This window comes from Panthera onca, chromosome F1 (assembly GCF_046562875.1).
Source record: "Panthera onca isolate mPanOnc1 chromosome F1, mPanOnc1 haplotype 2, whole genome shotgun sequence".
NCBI lineage: Eukaryota > Metazoa > Chordata > Mammalia > Carnivora > Felidae > Panthera > Panthera onca.
In genome coordinates, this window is record NC_138355.1 from 12,369,663 (window position 1) to 12,387,722 (window position 18,060).

General features: G+C 37.7%; 1 protein-coding gene across 1 annotated transcript in view; it reads right to left on the reverse strand.

Annotated features, from left to right (window-relative positions):
- The window catches only part of FMN2 (formin 2), a 386,263-nt gene that overhangs the window by 260,387 nt on the left and 107,816 nt on the right, over positions 1-18,060 (reverse strand). Inside the window, exon 4 of the mRNA XM_078441390.2 lies at positions 14,625-14,680. Coding sequence (XP_078297516.1) covers positions 14,625-14,680 — 56 coding nt within the window. The remainder of the gene's footprint in view (positions 1-14,624; positions 14,681-18,060) is intronic.

Below are 18,060 nucleotides of genomic sequence, written 5' to 3' on the forward strand. Positions count from 1 at the left end.
TCCCCCACAACTTCTGAATTTTCTCTCCAGTTATTTGAGCTGCAGTTGTGGCAACATTCTGGACCATAATCTAACATAGTTCCAAATCGTGCAAAGAAGAAAAACACTTTTGTTATAGTTTCATTTTCATTAACGGTCTGTGGATATAAAGCGCAACTCAGTTTTCCACCTCCTCACCACCTTCTTCTTTAACCCAACTAATCTCTAACATTAAAGACTTCCTAAAAAAACAAAGCTTGGAGGAAATTGAATGCGATGCATTAAGAAGATTAGCCAGAGTGGTAGAACTGCCTTTCAACCCTGTTGCTCTCCTAAAATTGCTCTCCCAGTAACCCCTCCTGTTCTTACTGCCTATAATTTTATACTCTCTCCCTTCCATTTTGTTTTCTCTGTTCCCTCCTTTGGATTTTTTTTGGGGGGAGTAGGGTACCAAACCTACAGTAACTCCCAAGGCTTTGTTCTTAACCCACTATCCTCTCTGTATATGTGAGGAGAGCACATAGAGTTTTATATCTTTAGTCTTCATCTCTATACTGATTATTGCAAAGTTTTTCTCTCCCAACAATACTTCACTTCCGTATCGTGATTGGTTAGCTATCATTGCTTTTTGATCACCTGACATTTTCCTTAAATTTAAGGAATTTATTTTCCAAAGAACTATCTAGGCACAGTAGTATCTCTCAATCATTTTTCTAAGTCATTGGCTCATAATGTGTACCAGAATCACATGGAAGACTTATTACAACACAAATTGCTAGTACCCACCCCCAGAGTCTCCAATTCAGTAGGTCTGGAGCAGGGCCATGGGAATTTGCACTTCTAATCAGTTCCCAGGTAATGCTGATGCTGCTGGTCCAGGGACCACACTTTGAGAACTATAGTCAATTTTTACCCTGGCTATGGTTACCAAATCCATTATTTCCACTTTGGCTGCTACTTTTCCTTTTATCAGATAAGTACCTTAGTTCAGATTCTCCTGACCTGACAATGCAGATACATTGAGAGTTGAATAACTGGTCCTCCTTCTTGGCTCCGAGAGGCATGTCACAGCCTTCTTGTGCTTGGGAACACTAGACAGAGGTGCAGCACTATGCCCAGGGAGGGGGGTGCTTATTAAACAGTGATATCAACAAACAGCATAATGAGGCAAAAAAAAATATGGCACTAAATAGATTGCAAAAAGGATACTTGTTTGCAGCACAAGCTGAAACAAGAAGGCAGAGTGTCATCTCATTCCACCCGAGTGGGGCAAGTGCATGTAGGGTAACTCAGACTGTTCACCACTTTATGCATATCTACAAATGAACATGAAAGTCCTGTGAGTGTTGATTTTAGGGCCACAGATATTGCAGATACGTATTCCGCAACTATGGAAGCCGTGAATAATGAGAGTCAACTCAATTATGAAAGCAACTTTCAAAACCAGATGTAACAACAACAATGACAGAAAAGAACAGCTAATATTTTGAGTGCCAGGAGCACATAAACTAATGCATTTAAGTTAATGCACTTAAATTAATGCAGCTGAATGTCACAAAACCCCTATGAGATAGAAGTTTAAAGATGAGGGGACTAAGGCACAGAGACTAAGGCACAGCAAAATACTTTGCTTAGGTTTGCAAGTTAAAAGAATCACTGGTATCTGTGCCCAGGGAAACGGATCCACAGCCCACATCTTCAACCACTATGTATGAACAGCGGCAAATTTTCTACCATTTGCCAATAAGCACCCTCTGCTCTAGTCAGTGTGGTCTCCCACTATTTAGCTATTCCTCAAATATTTTCTGAGCTCCTAAAAAATGTCGGGTGCTATGTTTGATAGAGGAAAGACAAAGGGTAAGGACAGTCTTAGCTTTAGGGAGCTCAGCTGTCTACGAGACATGCATAAGTCAACCATTATGGAAAAAGAAGACAGGTATGTGGGTCCCAGAGTAGGGATGTCAAAATGACTCTCTAGATTGAAGTCTCGGAAAGTGTCTAAGTGGAAGTAAAGTTTAACATGAGTTTAGATGAACAGATAAATAGAAATTAAGTAGATTTTAAAGGCGGGGGAGGTTAGGAATATAAAAGAAACATAAAAAGACAGATATGAAGGATCCTAAACTAGACTATTTTTCAGAAAACGAGGGTATTTTTTAAGGCTGGAGCAAACAAAATGTAGGAAATAGTGGGTGGTAAATCCAAAGACGGAGAATGGTAAGGAAAAGCCTGTAATGCAGTCTCGAGGGTCTGATTTTTTTTCTCAAATGTTAGGAGCAGTCACTGAATGAGTGTCAGCAGATATCCGATATAAGTAAATGTGGATTTGAGAAAGATAACTCAAAGCCTTGTGGAGGAAGGATTGGAAAGGATTAAGAGTGGAAGCACAGAACCCTGTTGGGGACTATCACAACAATCCAGATAAGACTAGGCCCCTGGCAAAAGAGGCCCAGGAGATGGAAAGCAAAGCTGGTTGCTTGGGGAATACACTGAGTCACCTCTTACATCACCTGGTCACCTGGTGCCTGTCATATCCTGCCCCACAAACCCCATCCCCTGACAAAATGCCACATTCGCTTTCACTTTTGTGCCTTTATTCTCTTTTCTCATCTGAAATTCTTACTCTCCTTCCCTCCATCTGTTCGAAAACTATCACTTTCAGGACTTGATCTAAGTTTTACCCTTCCTAAGAAGCTGTCCTTAATTATAATTTCTCAAAAATATTCCTTTTTATTTTTTTAGTTCTGTAATACAATATATACCAAACACCTCGGCAGAATCATATTACATCTTGCAAATCATTTCATGTATATGGAAGAGCCTGGGACCTTATAACTGTTTACATTTCCTTCAATATCTACCACAAATACCTTGCACACGGTACTTCAACAGATGTCCAATAAAGGATAAGCAACCTTTATAAGCTAAGAACTTTATGGGCTCAGCTATTCTTTCAGATCAGCTGCTTGACCTATTTGCCCTTCTCCATAGGATATCAACCATGTGGCCCAACAAACGAGCTTTATACCATCTAACACTCAACAAAGCAAAGATACAACCTCATTTCACCTCTGAGCCCTACTGCCCTAGAGAAAAGTGAAAACAAAGTGTGATATCTAATTCATTCCTCACATTCTCATCTTAAATTTTAACCATTTCCCAGATGCTAACTGCTTTTCATTCTTAAAATTAATAGAACAGTTTCTGTTTTTATTTCTAAAGTTAAAATGTCTAAATTTTTCTCTGAGCTAGTTGGGAGTTTCCACAAAATGAAAATATATTTTCCAGAAAAATCCTTTCTTCCCCTTCACATCTTGCCCAAATGCTACCCATTTTCAATGGCAGTGCCTCCACCCCCAGGCTGTCCTGCATCTCTTCCAGTCAGTCCCAACCCCCTTCCACCTTGCCCCTCCCCTGGTCCACTGGGTCAAAGTGTCAAGCACCCAAGAATTATCATCACAGATGACTAGATGACCCATGTTTTCTCCCTTCAACCATCTCTCTCTCTCTCTCTCTCTCTCTCTCTCTCAACCATCTCCCTCTACCTCTTTCTCTCTCTCCTTTAAGCCCTATTTTTCTTCCTCTGCTTTATGTTTTAGTTATTTACTTGTCTTTTAAATCATGATTTTGTGGGTTGATAATAACCATAGAAATTCATATTACTTTTTGCCTTGGAGTTTAGAAGGAACTTACATTAAACAATTTTTCCAGCCCTTTGATATGTGTAATACATTCCAACAAAATTCAAGTGGCTTCTTGTTTTTATGTCTCCATCATTATCCTTTCAGAATCACATTCACCCACACCTTTCTTTTGATCTGACCAATGCTTCTTTTACTCTCTAAATGTTTCTAGCCAAGACACATGTGAGTAATCCCTCAAGAACCATCAACTAGGCTACCTCACATTACTCACATCTTTTTCCTTGATTTGTTCCCAAATAAAGATGTTTCTGAAATAATAAATTGTACTGAGTCGTTATTGTAGAAGAGCACTATAACAGATACTTTAAAGGAGAACCAATGGAAAACAATATTTAATTCCTCAAATAAGTTTGCAATCAAATTAGGCATTGAGGGGACCAAGGAACACTGATCAGAGCAGGAACCTAAGAAAAGAGTTTTAAGCCAATTTCAAAGGAATTGAAAATGGACTGAAATAAGATTTTGCTGGTTTTCTCAAGTCAGAGCATTTTTCTGACTTTTGACAATTTGTTTGCATATAAACCATACAACATAAAGGGTAAGAGAGTGCTGATACTATTTAATTTCTTTTTATTTTCCAGGACTTTGTAAGAGACATGGCTATTCACTATTAATAAAAATTTTAATGAGTAGAGAGACTTAACTTCGAGTTGCCTGATATTATCAATTATTACCCAAAGCTAGAATTTTTAAAGATCAAATTGTATTCTATTTACCTTTAAACTAGCCCGTTTGCATTAGAAAGATGTGATGAGTTCCAGGAAGATGTTTCAAAACACAATTTTATGTGTTCAGTTGACCCTTTAACAGCACCCGAGTTAGAGGCACCAAACCCCCACACAGTAAAAATCCGTGTATTACTTTGACTCCCCCAAAACCTGTTGACTGGAAGCCTTAGTGATAACATAAACAGTCAATTAACACATATTTTGTATGTTATATGCTTTGCATACTACATTATTACAATAAAGTAAGCTAGAAAAAAATATTACTAGGAAAATCATAAAGAAAAGATAATACATTTACAGTCCTATATTTATGGGAACAAAATCTACATATAAATGAGCCTGCACAATTCAAACCCATGTAGTTCAAGGGTTGACTGTAATTTCAGAAGGAAAAAATAAGTCAAAAATTGGGTGGTAACCAGTTTTGTTATCATAAATTAATCTTTCATATAGGAACATTTTTTAGAGATTATAATTATCTATTTTAGAATATAAAAGAGTTTATAGTTTAAATAGTATTTCAAATACTAAAGAATATAAAACAGAATTGGAAGACAGTCTTATTTCAGTTTTATGAAATAATTCTTTAGACATAGATTTTCAGAGCATATCACTTAAAAATAAATATCAATAAATGAGGTCCTAAAGAATGTAGTTTTATTTGAAAACTTTCTCTAATTCCATAGGGCCATCAATAAAAGCACTCAGGGAGAAAGCTATAGTTTTGTTTTGTTTTTTTTACATGAGTACCAGCTGTATTTGCTTTAAGCATCAAACTCTTGGGCAACACCACACCCTTCACCTCCTTTTAGCTGAGAAAAGGCTTTATGAGTTATGTGGGGGGGTTTTTCCCAGGGATATGGAGCTCTCAGAATTATTAACTATAGGAAGAGAGTAAAAGTCAAAATTCATTCAATAAATTCCAGTGTGCTCAGATTGAGAGAACAGGTGCCTGAACTCACATCTGAAGAAAAATTTACAGGGTGCTTTCCAAACCTGCTCCACGCCTCTGACTAAGCAGTCCTAGTGATCTCGCGTTACAACCACAGAATAATGCAGGCAGCCTGGGATGGACCAGAAAGCCTATTCAGATCATCATTCATACAGAGCAAATGGACTTAAAACCTCTCATTTCCTTCAGCAGTGGGTAACATACAGAGATACAGAACTGCCATCTAGTGACTAAGTAGAAAAAAGCAAAGTGCTTTACATGAAAATAAAATTGTAAGGTTTTTTTTGTTGTTGTTGCTCTTTCGTGTTTTTTGTTTGTTTTTTGTTTTGTTGTTGTTGTTGTTGTTGTTGTTTTAAGAGTTGTGAAACGCTGGGGCGCCTGGGTGGCTCAGTCAGTTGAGCATCTGACTCTGGATATAGAGACTCAGGTCATGATGTCATGGCTTGTGAGATTGAGGCCAGCATCATGTTCTGTGATGACAGTGCAGGGCCTGCTTGGGATTCTCTCTCTCCCTCTCTCTGCCTCTCCTCTGCTCACGCTCTTTCTCTCAAAATAAATAAACATTCTTAAAAAATTAAAAAATAAGAGTAGTGAAATACTAAAGTTAGCAAAAAAAAAAAAAAAAAAAAAAAAGTGGCACAATTTAGCACACCAAAGTTATACCAAAACTTAAAAATGTATGGGGAAACTAAGGAGCCTCTATATGTGCCTTTGAAACATATCTTGATATTTGACTCTTATAAATGATATATTGTAAATATAATAGAATAACTTAAAATAAACTTATCTAACAATGTCATGATTTTGGCACAAATGGTATTAAATAGCCATAGGGCAATTGCTCATGTAAAAGAATAATTTTTATCATAGTGTAGCAAATATGAGGTATAAAATCAAACAGACCTCTATATTCAAATCCTGGCTCTTAAACCTTTATCAATTTGTGATTCTAAGTAAGTTAACTCCTATAAACATCTTTTTTCTCTATCAGTTAAATGAATTAAAATAGTTACTTTAAAGGACTATTTTAAGAATTGCATAAGATAATGCAGTAAAAGTGTATATGCATAGTAGATTGGTAATTAATTCTAGTTTTTTATCATTTTGGTGACCATTTACTTTAAGCACTTAGGAAATACACACATATTATCTAAGAAAAGAACCAGTCCATAAGTAAACTTATGACAAAGAAAGTAAACAATCATTTTTGAGGAATTAACCTCAGTTTCTCCCAAATACTGCTTCCTCTCCATTAATTTATTGTATTTTCTGGCTTATAGAGAGTTCACTGGCAATAAGGAAAGCAGATATGAAATTTAAGTTAATCTATTTCACCCCTGAATTTCCAAAGCTGTAACATCAGGCATTTGTAAAACACCCAGTGCATTGGGTTTCCTGCTTCTTACCATATATTTTACCATGGTTCACAGCTCAAGAAAAATAGAAAAATCACTATAATTTTACATACATGAATTGATACTTGAATCTTAACACACACAGCAATGTTGCATGTTTATCATTTTTATAGTATAAATTATGTTTTGTTGAGGCTTTCTTTGGCATTACCATATGTAATAAAAATTCAATAGTATATGCCCTGGAAATAATAATTTAGGAAAACCTAACATATTATCAGATTACAACTTAGTCATGCCTCAAAAAAATAAAAAATAAAAAATAAAAGAAGCTGTAGAAAATGAGAGGGTATTTTCAGGGCACTGTTTTTCTTAATTATTTTCGAATTTATTTCTCTCCCTCTGTTTATCTTTCTTCATCTCAATCACTGTTGGCTAATCATTACACAATTTATTAAATAACCATCAGCTCAGCACACCATCCCTCTCCAAAAGCCCTGGCCTTGTGTAGGTCTCTGCTCTGACAAAAAGCCGAAAAAACATGTTTTGTGACACTATCCTTAAGAGTATCATTAGTCTTGGAGCACCTGGGTGGCTCAGTCAGTTAAGCATCTGACTTCAGCTCAGGCCTTGATCTCACGGTCTGTGAGTTTGAGCCCCATGTCAGGCTCTGTGCTGACTGCTCAGAGCCTGGAGCCTGCTTCAGATTCTGTGTCTCCCTCTCTCTCTGCCCCTCCCCAGCTCATACTCTGTCTCTCTCTTTCAAAAATAAATAACATTACAAGCTTAAAAAGAAAAAAAGAGTATCTTTAGTCTTACAACAATGGCCAATGTAGCTACATTTTTTAATTATTACTATTTATTTAGTTGAAGTATAGTTGCCATATTAGTTTCAGACAGGTAAAACAGGTGAAGGGGATGAAGAGGTACAAATAAAATAAATAATAATAAGTAAGTCACAGGAATGAAAAGTACACTGTAGGTCTCAATAATATTGTAATAACTTCATAGCTGTATTTTTTTAAAGCATGAGTAAATTGTAGTTCTTGAACATTGTTATATTCTCATTGCTCCTCCAGAGGGAGCACAACCTTCATGTATGATTCAGGACGCTGCTTTTTCAAAAGGGATGTCAATTTTAACTTGGAAAAGCTCTCAAAAATCATCAAATTCTTTAATTTGACAGAGAAAAACACCATGTCCCAGAAATCCTAGTATGTTGTTACACACTAACCAGAAACAGAACTGGGCCTTGAACCTGGATGAGAATCTTCTCACCTTCCACTAGGCTGTGCTGGAGGATAGAGTCTTCTTACTGATAATATCTAGTACTCAGTTATTTTCAAAAGACTAGTTGGAAGAAAGTATAAATACATTTTTAAAAACTGGTTTTGTATCCAAAAGAGCAATTGCTATCTACAATTACTATTCTACATGTTTCCTTTCTTGCAGTCTTTTTTTCTTTAATAGTGTTTTGATTTCAAAAAACAAAAAAACAAAAACAAAATCTGGCTTCTTTAGTAAAAGAAAAACGGTTTCTGTGGGAATTAAACAGGCACTAACTAATGTTTCATCCACCGAGGTAACTTAAAAATATGATTTTATTTTAGAAAACCTCTGGCGAGTTCTTCAAACTCGCATCCATGTAACTATTAGTTCAGCCAGGGACATCTCCATGTGACATCTGGAATGGAAACTGTCCTGCTGGACCCAGCTTCTGTCAGGCCCAACTCTTTGGCTAGATACAGAATGATGCAGCTTCTAAAAAGCTTGTACTCCGTTCCACTTCAAGGTTGATTTTTTTTTCAAAGCCTAAATGGAAGACAACATCCCCTTCCACATGATTATATTTCCCCGAAGACTTAGAGAAATAAGGATGGCCTCAGCTAGCTGGCAGATGAAAAAGAAAATCAGAACCTGTCACAATTTTAAGACAAGTAAGAGAGAAAGTAAGAAAGAAAGGAAGTAGGATTCAACATCCTAATAAGATCTTCTAACTTCATATAAATAAATGGAACAAATAGAGAAGCCAGAAGTGGACCCACAAATGTATGTTCAACTAATCTTTGACAAAGCAGGAAAGAGTATCCAATGGGAAAAAAACAGTCTCTTCAATAAATGGTGCTGGAATAACTGGACAGCAACATGCAGAAGAATGAAACTGGACAGTTTCTTATACCATACACAAAAATAAACTCAAAATGGATGAAAGACCTAAATGTGAGACAGGAAACCATCAAAATCATACAGGAGAAAACGGGCGAAACCTCTTTGACCTTGCTGCAGTAACTTCTTACTAGATGTGACTCTGGAGGTATGGGAAACAAAAGCAAATATGAACTACTGGGACCTCATCAAGATAAAAAGCTTCTTCTGTACAGCGAAGGAAACAATCAACAAAACGAAAAGGCAACCAACAGAATGGGAGAAGATATTTGCAAATAACATATTGACTAAAGGGTTAGTATCAAATATGTATAAAGAACTTATCAAATTCAACACCCCAAAAAACAAATATTCCAGTGAAGAAATGGGCAAAAGACATGAATAGACACTTTTCCAAAGAAGACATCCAGATGGCTAACAGACACATGAAAAGATACTCAACAATAAAGGTCTTCCCAAACAAACACTGAAGGAATTCATCACCACTAAACCAGACCTACACGACATACTAAGGGGGATCCTGTGACACAAAGTACCAGAGACATCATTACAAGCATGAAACCTACAGACATCACAATGATTCTAAACCCATATCTTTCTATAATAACACTGAATGTAAATGGACTAAATGCGCCAACCAAAAGACACAGGGTATCAGAATGGATAAAAAAACAAGGCCCATCTATTTGCTGTCTACAAGAGACTCATTTTAGACCTGAGGACACTTTCAGATTGAAAGTGAGGGGATGGAGAACTATTTATCATGCTGCTGGAAGTCAAAAGAGAGCTGGAGTAGCCATACTTATATCAGACAAACTAGACTTTAAATTAAAGGCTGTAACAAGAGATAAAGAAGAGCATTATATAATAATTACAGGCTCTATCCATCAAGAAGAACTAACAATTATAAATGTCTATGCACCGAATACGGGAGCCCCAAATATGTAAAACAATTACTCACAAACATAAGCAACCTTATCGACAAGAATGTGGTAATTGCAGGGGACTTCAATACCCCACTTACAACAATGGATAGATCATCGAGACACATGGTCCATAAAGCAACAAGGGCCCTGAATGATACATTGGATCAGATGGACTTGACAGATATATTTAGAAATCTGCATCCCAAAGCAACAGAATATACTTTCTTCTCAAGTGCACATGGAACATCCTCCAAGATAGATCACATACTGGGTCACAAAACAGCCCTTCGTAAATATACAAGAATTGAGATCATACCATGCATACTTTCGGACCACAATGCTATGAAGCTTGAAATCAACCACAGGAAAAAGCCTGGAAAACCTCCCAAAGCATGGAGGTTAAAGAACACCCTACTAAAGAATGAATGGGTCAACCAGTCAATTAGAGAAGATATTAAAAAATATATGGGGGAGGGGGGTGGCGCCTGGGTGGCTCAGTTGGTTGGGCGACGAACTACGGCTCAGGTCATGATCTCGTGGTCCGTGAGTTCAAGCCCTGCGTCGGGCTCTGTGCTGACAGCTCAGAGCCTGGAGCCTATTTCAGATTCTATGTCTTCCTCTTCTCTGACCTTCCCCCATTCATGCTCTGTCTCTCTCTGTCTCTAAAATGAATAAACGTTAAAAAAAATTAAAAAAAATATATGGAAACAAATGAAAATAAAAATACAACAATCCAACACTTTTGGATGCAGCAAAGGCAGTCCTGAGAGGAAAATACATTGCAATCCAGGCCTATCTCAAGAAACAAGAAAAATCCCAAATACAAAATCTAACAGCACACCTAAAGGAAAGAGAAGCAGAACAGCAAAGACAGCCTAAACCCAGCAGAGGAAGAGAAATAATAAAGATCAGAGCAGAAATAAACAATATAGAATCTAAAAAAACTGTAGAGCAGATCAACGAAACCAAGAGTTGGTTTTTTGAAAAAATAAACAAAATTCATAAGCCTCTAGCCAGGCTTCTCAAAAAGAAAAGGGAGATGACCCAAATAGATAAAATCATGAATGAAAATGGAATTATTACAACCAATCCCTCAGAGATACAAGCAATTATCAGGGAATACTATGAAAAATTATATGCCAACAAACTGGAAAACCTGGGAGAAATGGACAAATTCCTAAACACCCACACGCTTCCAAAACTCAATCAGGAGGAAATAGAAAGCTTGAACAGACCCATAACCAGCGAAGAAATTGAATCAGTTATCAAAAATCTCCCAACAAATAAGAGTCCAGGACCAGATGGCTTCCCTAGGGAATTCTACCAGACATTTAAAGCAGAGATAATACTTATCCTTCTCAAGCTGTTCCAAAAAATAAAAAGGGAAGGAAAACTTCCAGACTCACTCTATGAAGCCAGCATTACTTTATTCCTAAACCAGACAGAGACCCAGCAAAAAAGAGAACTACAGGCCAATATCTCTGATGAATATGGATGCAAAAATTCTCAATAAGATACTAGCAAATCGAATTCAACAGCTTATAAAAGGAATTATTCACCATGATCAAGTGGGATTGATTCCTGGGATGCAGGGCCGGTTCACCATTTGCAAATTAATCAACGTGATACATCACATTAATAAAAGAAAAGAACCATATGATCCTGTTAATCAATGCAGAAAAAGCATTTGACAAAATTCAGCATCCTTTCTTAATAAAAACCCTCGAGAAAGTCGGGATAGAAGGAACATACTTAAACATCATAAAAGCCATTTATGAAAAGCCCACAGCTAATATCATCCTCAATGGGGAAAAACTGAAGGCTTTTTCCCTGAGATCAGGAACACGACAGGGATGTCCACTCTCACCACTGTTGTTTAACATAGTGTTGGAAGTGCTAGCATCAACAATCAGACAACAAAAGGAAATCAAAGGCATCAAAATTGGCAAAGAGGAAGTCAAGCTTTCACTTTTTGCAGATGGCATGATAATATACATGGAGAACCCGATAGACTCCACCAAAAGTCTGCTAAAACTGATACATGAATTCAGCAAAGTCGCAGGATACAAAATCAATGTACAGAAATCAGTTGCATTCTTATACACTAATAATGAAGCAACAGAAAGACAAATAAAGACACTGATCCCATTCATAATTGCACCAAGAAGCATAAAATACCTAAGAATAAATCTAACCAAAGATGTAAAAGATCTTTATGCTGAAAACTATAGAAAGCTTATGAAGGAAATTGAAGAAGATATAAAGAAATGGAAAAACATTCCGTGCTCATGGGTTGGAAGAATAAATATTGTTAAAATGTCAATACTACCCAAAGCTATTTACACATTCAATGCAATCCCAATCAAAATTGCACCAGCATTCTTCTCAAAGCTAGAACAAACAATCCTAAAATTTATATGGAACCACAAAATGCCCTGAATAGCCAAAGTTATTTTGAAGAAGAAGACAAATTAGGAGGCATCACAATCCCAGACTTTAGCCTCTACTACAAAGCTGTCATCATCAAGACAGCATGGTATTGGCACAAAAACAGACACATAGACCAATGGAATAGAATAGAAACCCCAAAAATAGACCCACAAACGTATGGCCAACTCATCTTTGACAAAGCAGGAAAGAACATCCAATGGAAAAAAGACAGTCTCTTTAACAAATGGTGCTGGGAGAACTGGACAGCAACATGCAGAAGATTGAAACTAAACCACTTTCTTACACCACTCACAAAAATAAACTCAAAATGTGTAAAGGACCTGAATGTGAGACAGGAAACCATCAAAACCCTAAAGGGTTTGGAAAGCAGGAAAAGACCTTTCTGACCTCAGCCGCAGCAATTTCTTACTCGACACATCCCCAAAGGCAAGGAAATTAAAAGCAAAAATGAACTATTGGGACCTCATGAAGATAAAAAGCTTCTGCACAGCAAAGGAAACAATCAACAAAACCAGAAGGCAACCAACGGAATGGGAAAAGATATTTGCAAATGACATATCCAACAAAGGGCTAGTATCCAAAATCTATAAAGAGCTCACCAAACTGCACACCCAAAAACCAAATAATCCAGTGAAGAAATGGGCAGAAAACATGAATAGACACTTCTCTAAAGAAGACATCCGGATGGCCAACAGGCACGTGAAAAGATGCTCAACATCACTCCTCATCAGGGAAATACAAATCAAAACCACACTCAGATATCACCTCACGCCAGTCAGAGTGGCCAAAATGAACAAATCAGGAGACTATAGATGCTGGAGAGGATGTGGAGAAATGGGAACCCTCTTGCACTGTTGGTGGGAATGCAAATTGGTGCAGCCGCTCTGGAAAACAGTGTGGAGGTTCCTCAAAAATTAAAAATAGACCTACCCTATGACCCAGCAGTAGCACTGCTAGGAATTTACCCAAGGGATACAGGAGTACTGATGCATAGGGGCACTTGTACCCCAATGTTTATAGCGGCACTCTCAACAATAGCCAAATTATGGAAAGAGCCTAAATGTCCATCAACTGATGAATGGATAAAGAAATTGTGGTTTATATACACAATGGAGTACTACGTGGCAATGAGAAAGAATGAAATATGGCCCTTTGTAGCAACGTGGATGGAACTGGAGAGTGTGATGCTAAGTGAAATAAGCCATACAGAGAAAGACAGATACCATATGGTTTCACTCTTATGTGGATCCTGAGAAACTTAACAGAAACCCACGGGGGAGGGGAAGGAAAAAAAAAAAAAAAGAGGTTAGAGTGGGAGAGAGCGAAAGCATAAGAGACTCTTAAAAACTGAGAACAAACTGAGGGTTGATGGGGGGTGGGAGGGAGGGAAGTGTAGGTGATGGGCATTGAAGAGGGCATCTTTTGGGATGAGCACTGGGTGTTGTATGGAAACCAATTTGACAATAAATTTCATATATTAAAAAAAAAAAGAAAAGAAAAGATACTCAACCTCACTCATCATCAGGGAAATACAAATCAAAACCACAGTGAGATACCACCTGTCAGAATGGCTAACATTAACAATTCAGGTAACAACAGATGTTAGAGAGGATGTGATGTAAGGAGAATCCATTTGCAATGTTGGTTGGAATGCAAACTGGTACAGCCACTCTGGAAAACATGAAGTTTCCTCAAAAAATTAAAAATAGAACTACCCTATGACCCAGCAATTGCACTACTAGGTATTTATCCAAAGGACACAAAAATGCTGATTCAAAGGGACACACGCATGCCAATGTTTATGGCAGCTCTTTCAGCAATAGCCAAATTACGGAGAAAGCCCAAATGTCCATTGACTGATGAATGGATAAAGAATATGTGGTGCGCGCGCGCACACACACACACACACACACACACACACACACACACACAATGGACTATTACTCAGTGACCCAAAAAGAATGAAATCCTGCGTTTGCAACAGCGTGGATGGAAATAGAGGGTATTATGCTAAGTGAAACAAGTCAGAGAAAGACAAATACCATATCATTCCACTCATGTGGAATTTAGGAAACAAAACAGATAAATAGGGGAAGGGAAAGAAAAATAAGATAAAACAGAGAGTGAGACAAACCATAAGAGACTCTTAAATATAGATAACAAACAGGGTAGTTGGAAAGGAGGTGGGTAGGGGAATAGGCTAAAGGGGTGATGGGTAGTAAGGAGGGCACTTGTTGGGTATGAGCAGTGGGTATTTTCTGTAAATGATGAAGCACTGGCTTCTACTCCTGAAACCAATACTACATTATATGTTAACTAATTTAAATTTAAATGAGTAAATTTTAAAAAAAAGATCTTCTTACCTGCTGAACAGCATCTGAACATTTTTTTGGAGTTTCCAAAACAGCAGACTGAGATTCTGGTTTGAAAAAGAAAAAGAGTCAGTATCTTAAAGAAGAAATTTCCCAATTCCTCAATCAGAAAACAAAACTAACTAAAGCATATCTTTAACCAGAAGTACCAAAAACATCCAGTTTATCTTCCAATTATACTTCTGTATTATAAAGACACGACTACTTTTCAGCATATATAACACAGGTAACGACTAATGCTCACGTCATTATTTTTTAAATTAGAATAGCCTCACGCCCTTCTTCAACACACCAATCATAATTATTTTTCTCAACTGCTAGCATCTATTTTGTGCTAGGAAATACCTATTGAAACATTCACTTATATTATTTACTTAGCTCAAGTCTGTACAATGATAGAACTCATCAATCTTGAAGGATGGGTTCAGTTGTCTTATCTATTGACAACTTTCCTTCTAATTTCTTTTTTTTTCTTATTTTAGAGAGAGAGCACACGAGAGAGGGAGAGAGGGAGAGAGGGAGAGAGGGAGAGAGGGAGAGAGGGAGAGAGGGAGAGAGGGAGAGAGGGAGAGGGAGAGAGGGGGAGAGGGAGAGGGAGAGGGAGAGGGAGAGAGGGAGAGGGAGAGGGAGAGGGAGAGGAGAGAGAGAGAGAGAGAGAGAGAGAGAGAGAGAGAGAGAGAATGAATCCTAAGCAGGCTCCACATTCAGCACGAAGCCCGACATGGAGTTCAATCCCACAACCCTGGGATCATTACCTGACCTGAGCTGAAATTAAGAGTTGGACGCTCAAGCCCACTGGGCCACAAAGGTGCCCCCTACCTTCTAATTTCAATAAGAGATAATGAGTACTACCATCGAGTAATAAAGGATTCTGAAAGGATTTTGTTCCTTTATTTGTCATTTCAGAGTCTATGAGACTGTAAATTCATGCTGGAAAACCTAAGGGAAAACAAATTCCAGGATTACTTTTCAAGCTAAGGGACAATTTCTTCTAAGTGAACCTTGCATGAACATTGTAAAACAAAAAATAAAAACAAAAGGGCCTTCAGAAACCCCCAGTGCTCCATGGAGTAGAGTCTGAAAACAACTCATTGTGTCCATCATCGACAATTTACAGTTGAAAAATCAGAGACACGTAATATAAGCAATTGGTGGGAAGCTGGAAGACTAGAGTTTCTCTCCTGTCATATGTCTCCCCAACCACAGCTAGCATGCAGATCAGACTCCTGACAAGAAATAGTAGTCACTCTTGAGGATAATTTAGACATTCCTAATTTAGCAGCACTCTAATTGATACATGTGACAATGCTCTAGCAAAATAAAAAAGGGCTTATTATTAAATTTTATAACATATTGTTAAACTACATTGAAAGTTTCCATTTCACTGAAATTAAAGCACAGGATCTGTACAGGCTCTTGGCCTTCTTTCACTTGTCCACAGTCCCTGACCTCTCTGACCACCTCTGCCTTTCCCTACCTGCTCCTGTGGCCACAACAGTCTTCTTGCTGCTCTTTAACATGCTGCCATACTCCCTCCACAGGGCCTCTGCTATAGTGGGATATCTGTATGTCTCCCTTGCCTTGCTCTTTCCCTAGGGCTTTGTTCCAGACTTCCTAGCAATCTAGTGATGACCAACCTAGTGGTGATCTGACCCACTGTAGCACTTTTCATTCTGTCTCTTACTTTCTTTAACATGGAACATCACATAATATACTACATAATTCACTTGTTTGCCTCCTAATTATTATCTCTCTTACTCCACTAGAATATAAGCTCTATGAAGGCAGTGATTTTTGTCTTTTTTCCCTCTATTGTCCCTGGCATCTAGAATACTGCCTGGCACACGGTAGGGGCTTAAAGTATTTGCCCAGTAATTATAGGAGTGAATGGAAGAAGTGATCAAAAGAATGATCAAACCATGAAAGGAGGTATCCTGGGAAAGGAAAAAGGGGAGTAAGAATCTTAAAAGGGGCAACAGAGATATCACTTTGCCTTTAGCTACTTCCTGCACCTCAGCTAGGAGTGTATCTTTCAAAACAAAAATCATTGAGAAGAGCATGAAGTAGTCACCGACAGATGTCACTGCGGCAATAGAACATTAACAAGTGGCCTTAAAATGCAAGCATTTTCCCAGACAAGTATTGCATTTTTTTCAAGTAATAAAAAATGGATTCTTCTTTCTTATCCTGACAAATCTCTACTCTGAACTTAATACCAGAGTTAGCCAATTTTGAATAAGGGTCCTAAAAACAAAGCCAATCAGCAGTTAATATAAAGCAAATACAAATGCTGGAACACTTTTGTTTTTAGTTACCTACAAATCCCCAAACTCAACAAACTCTAGATAAAATCCTGGGGCTTTGTTTTGATGGAAAATGCTTTTCTTTCTCTTCTTCCTATTTTGATAGTGCAGGGAGAACCCAATGGAACACCAACAGTTCTTTGCATTAGAAATACATACAGTGTTTCCTACCTTTTTCCCTATAGCTCTAGACCTGGTGACCTGCCCAAAAAAGCAAATTTCTGGGTTCTGGTGGTAAAGAATGCAGACATTTTACTGGAACAATGAACTAGAAAGACAACCCAGTCATTTTCCTGAATCCTCCTCCTCCCAAACTTTCAGTTTCCTTCTGTCGAGAGGTGAGTTGTATGTAAGCAATGAACCATGGGGATCCTGCCCCAAGTCAAGAGCACACTGCACACACTGTATGTTAGCCAATTTGACAATAAATTATATATTTTTTAAAAGTAAAGCTATGCTTGTCAGTCAATAAATAAATAAATAAATAAATAACACCTGAATTGAGTTCATTCTCCCACCCCCTCCCTTCCACTATACTTCTTATTTCTTTGAATCAGTGTGTTACAACATCTAAGGGAAAGTTATGGCAAAAAACACTCTCTTCAGAATCATAAAATGAGGCATAGGAATTCTAGAATGTCAAGATTTTAAGATGGAAAAGACGTGTATAGAATAACTGCATTGCAAAACAAAGGTAAAATCAAAGAGAACCAAGAGAAAAGAAAAATAAGAGTTAAGGAGAAGACAAATAAGAAAGAGAAAAAACAAAGCAGGCATAGTTAGGAGAGAATAAAGAGAAGCATGAGAGATGACACTAAGTGTTGAGTAAAACAAAATGGCATGTTTGCTGCAAATGATAAGTAAGCTGGTTTCTGAGTAGCTACTCAAGGCTATAAAGTCATTGGGCAGGTAGATTTAAGAAATCCACTTAGTTCTAACATTCTTAGATTGATCACCTCTGTTACAAAATCCCATGACACTTGTTACCAATATTCCCCTCTTCCAGCATCCGGAGCTTTCGGGAATTGCCTTCCACTTAGATCTGGAGCTGACAGTCCCCATTACATATTCATCAACCAAGACGGTTCTTTTCAAAGAGTAACCCAGTAACAGCTCTCTCAAAG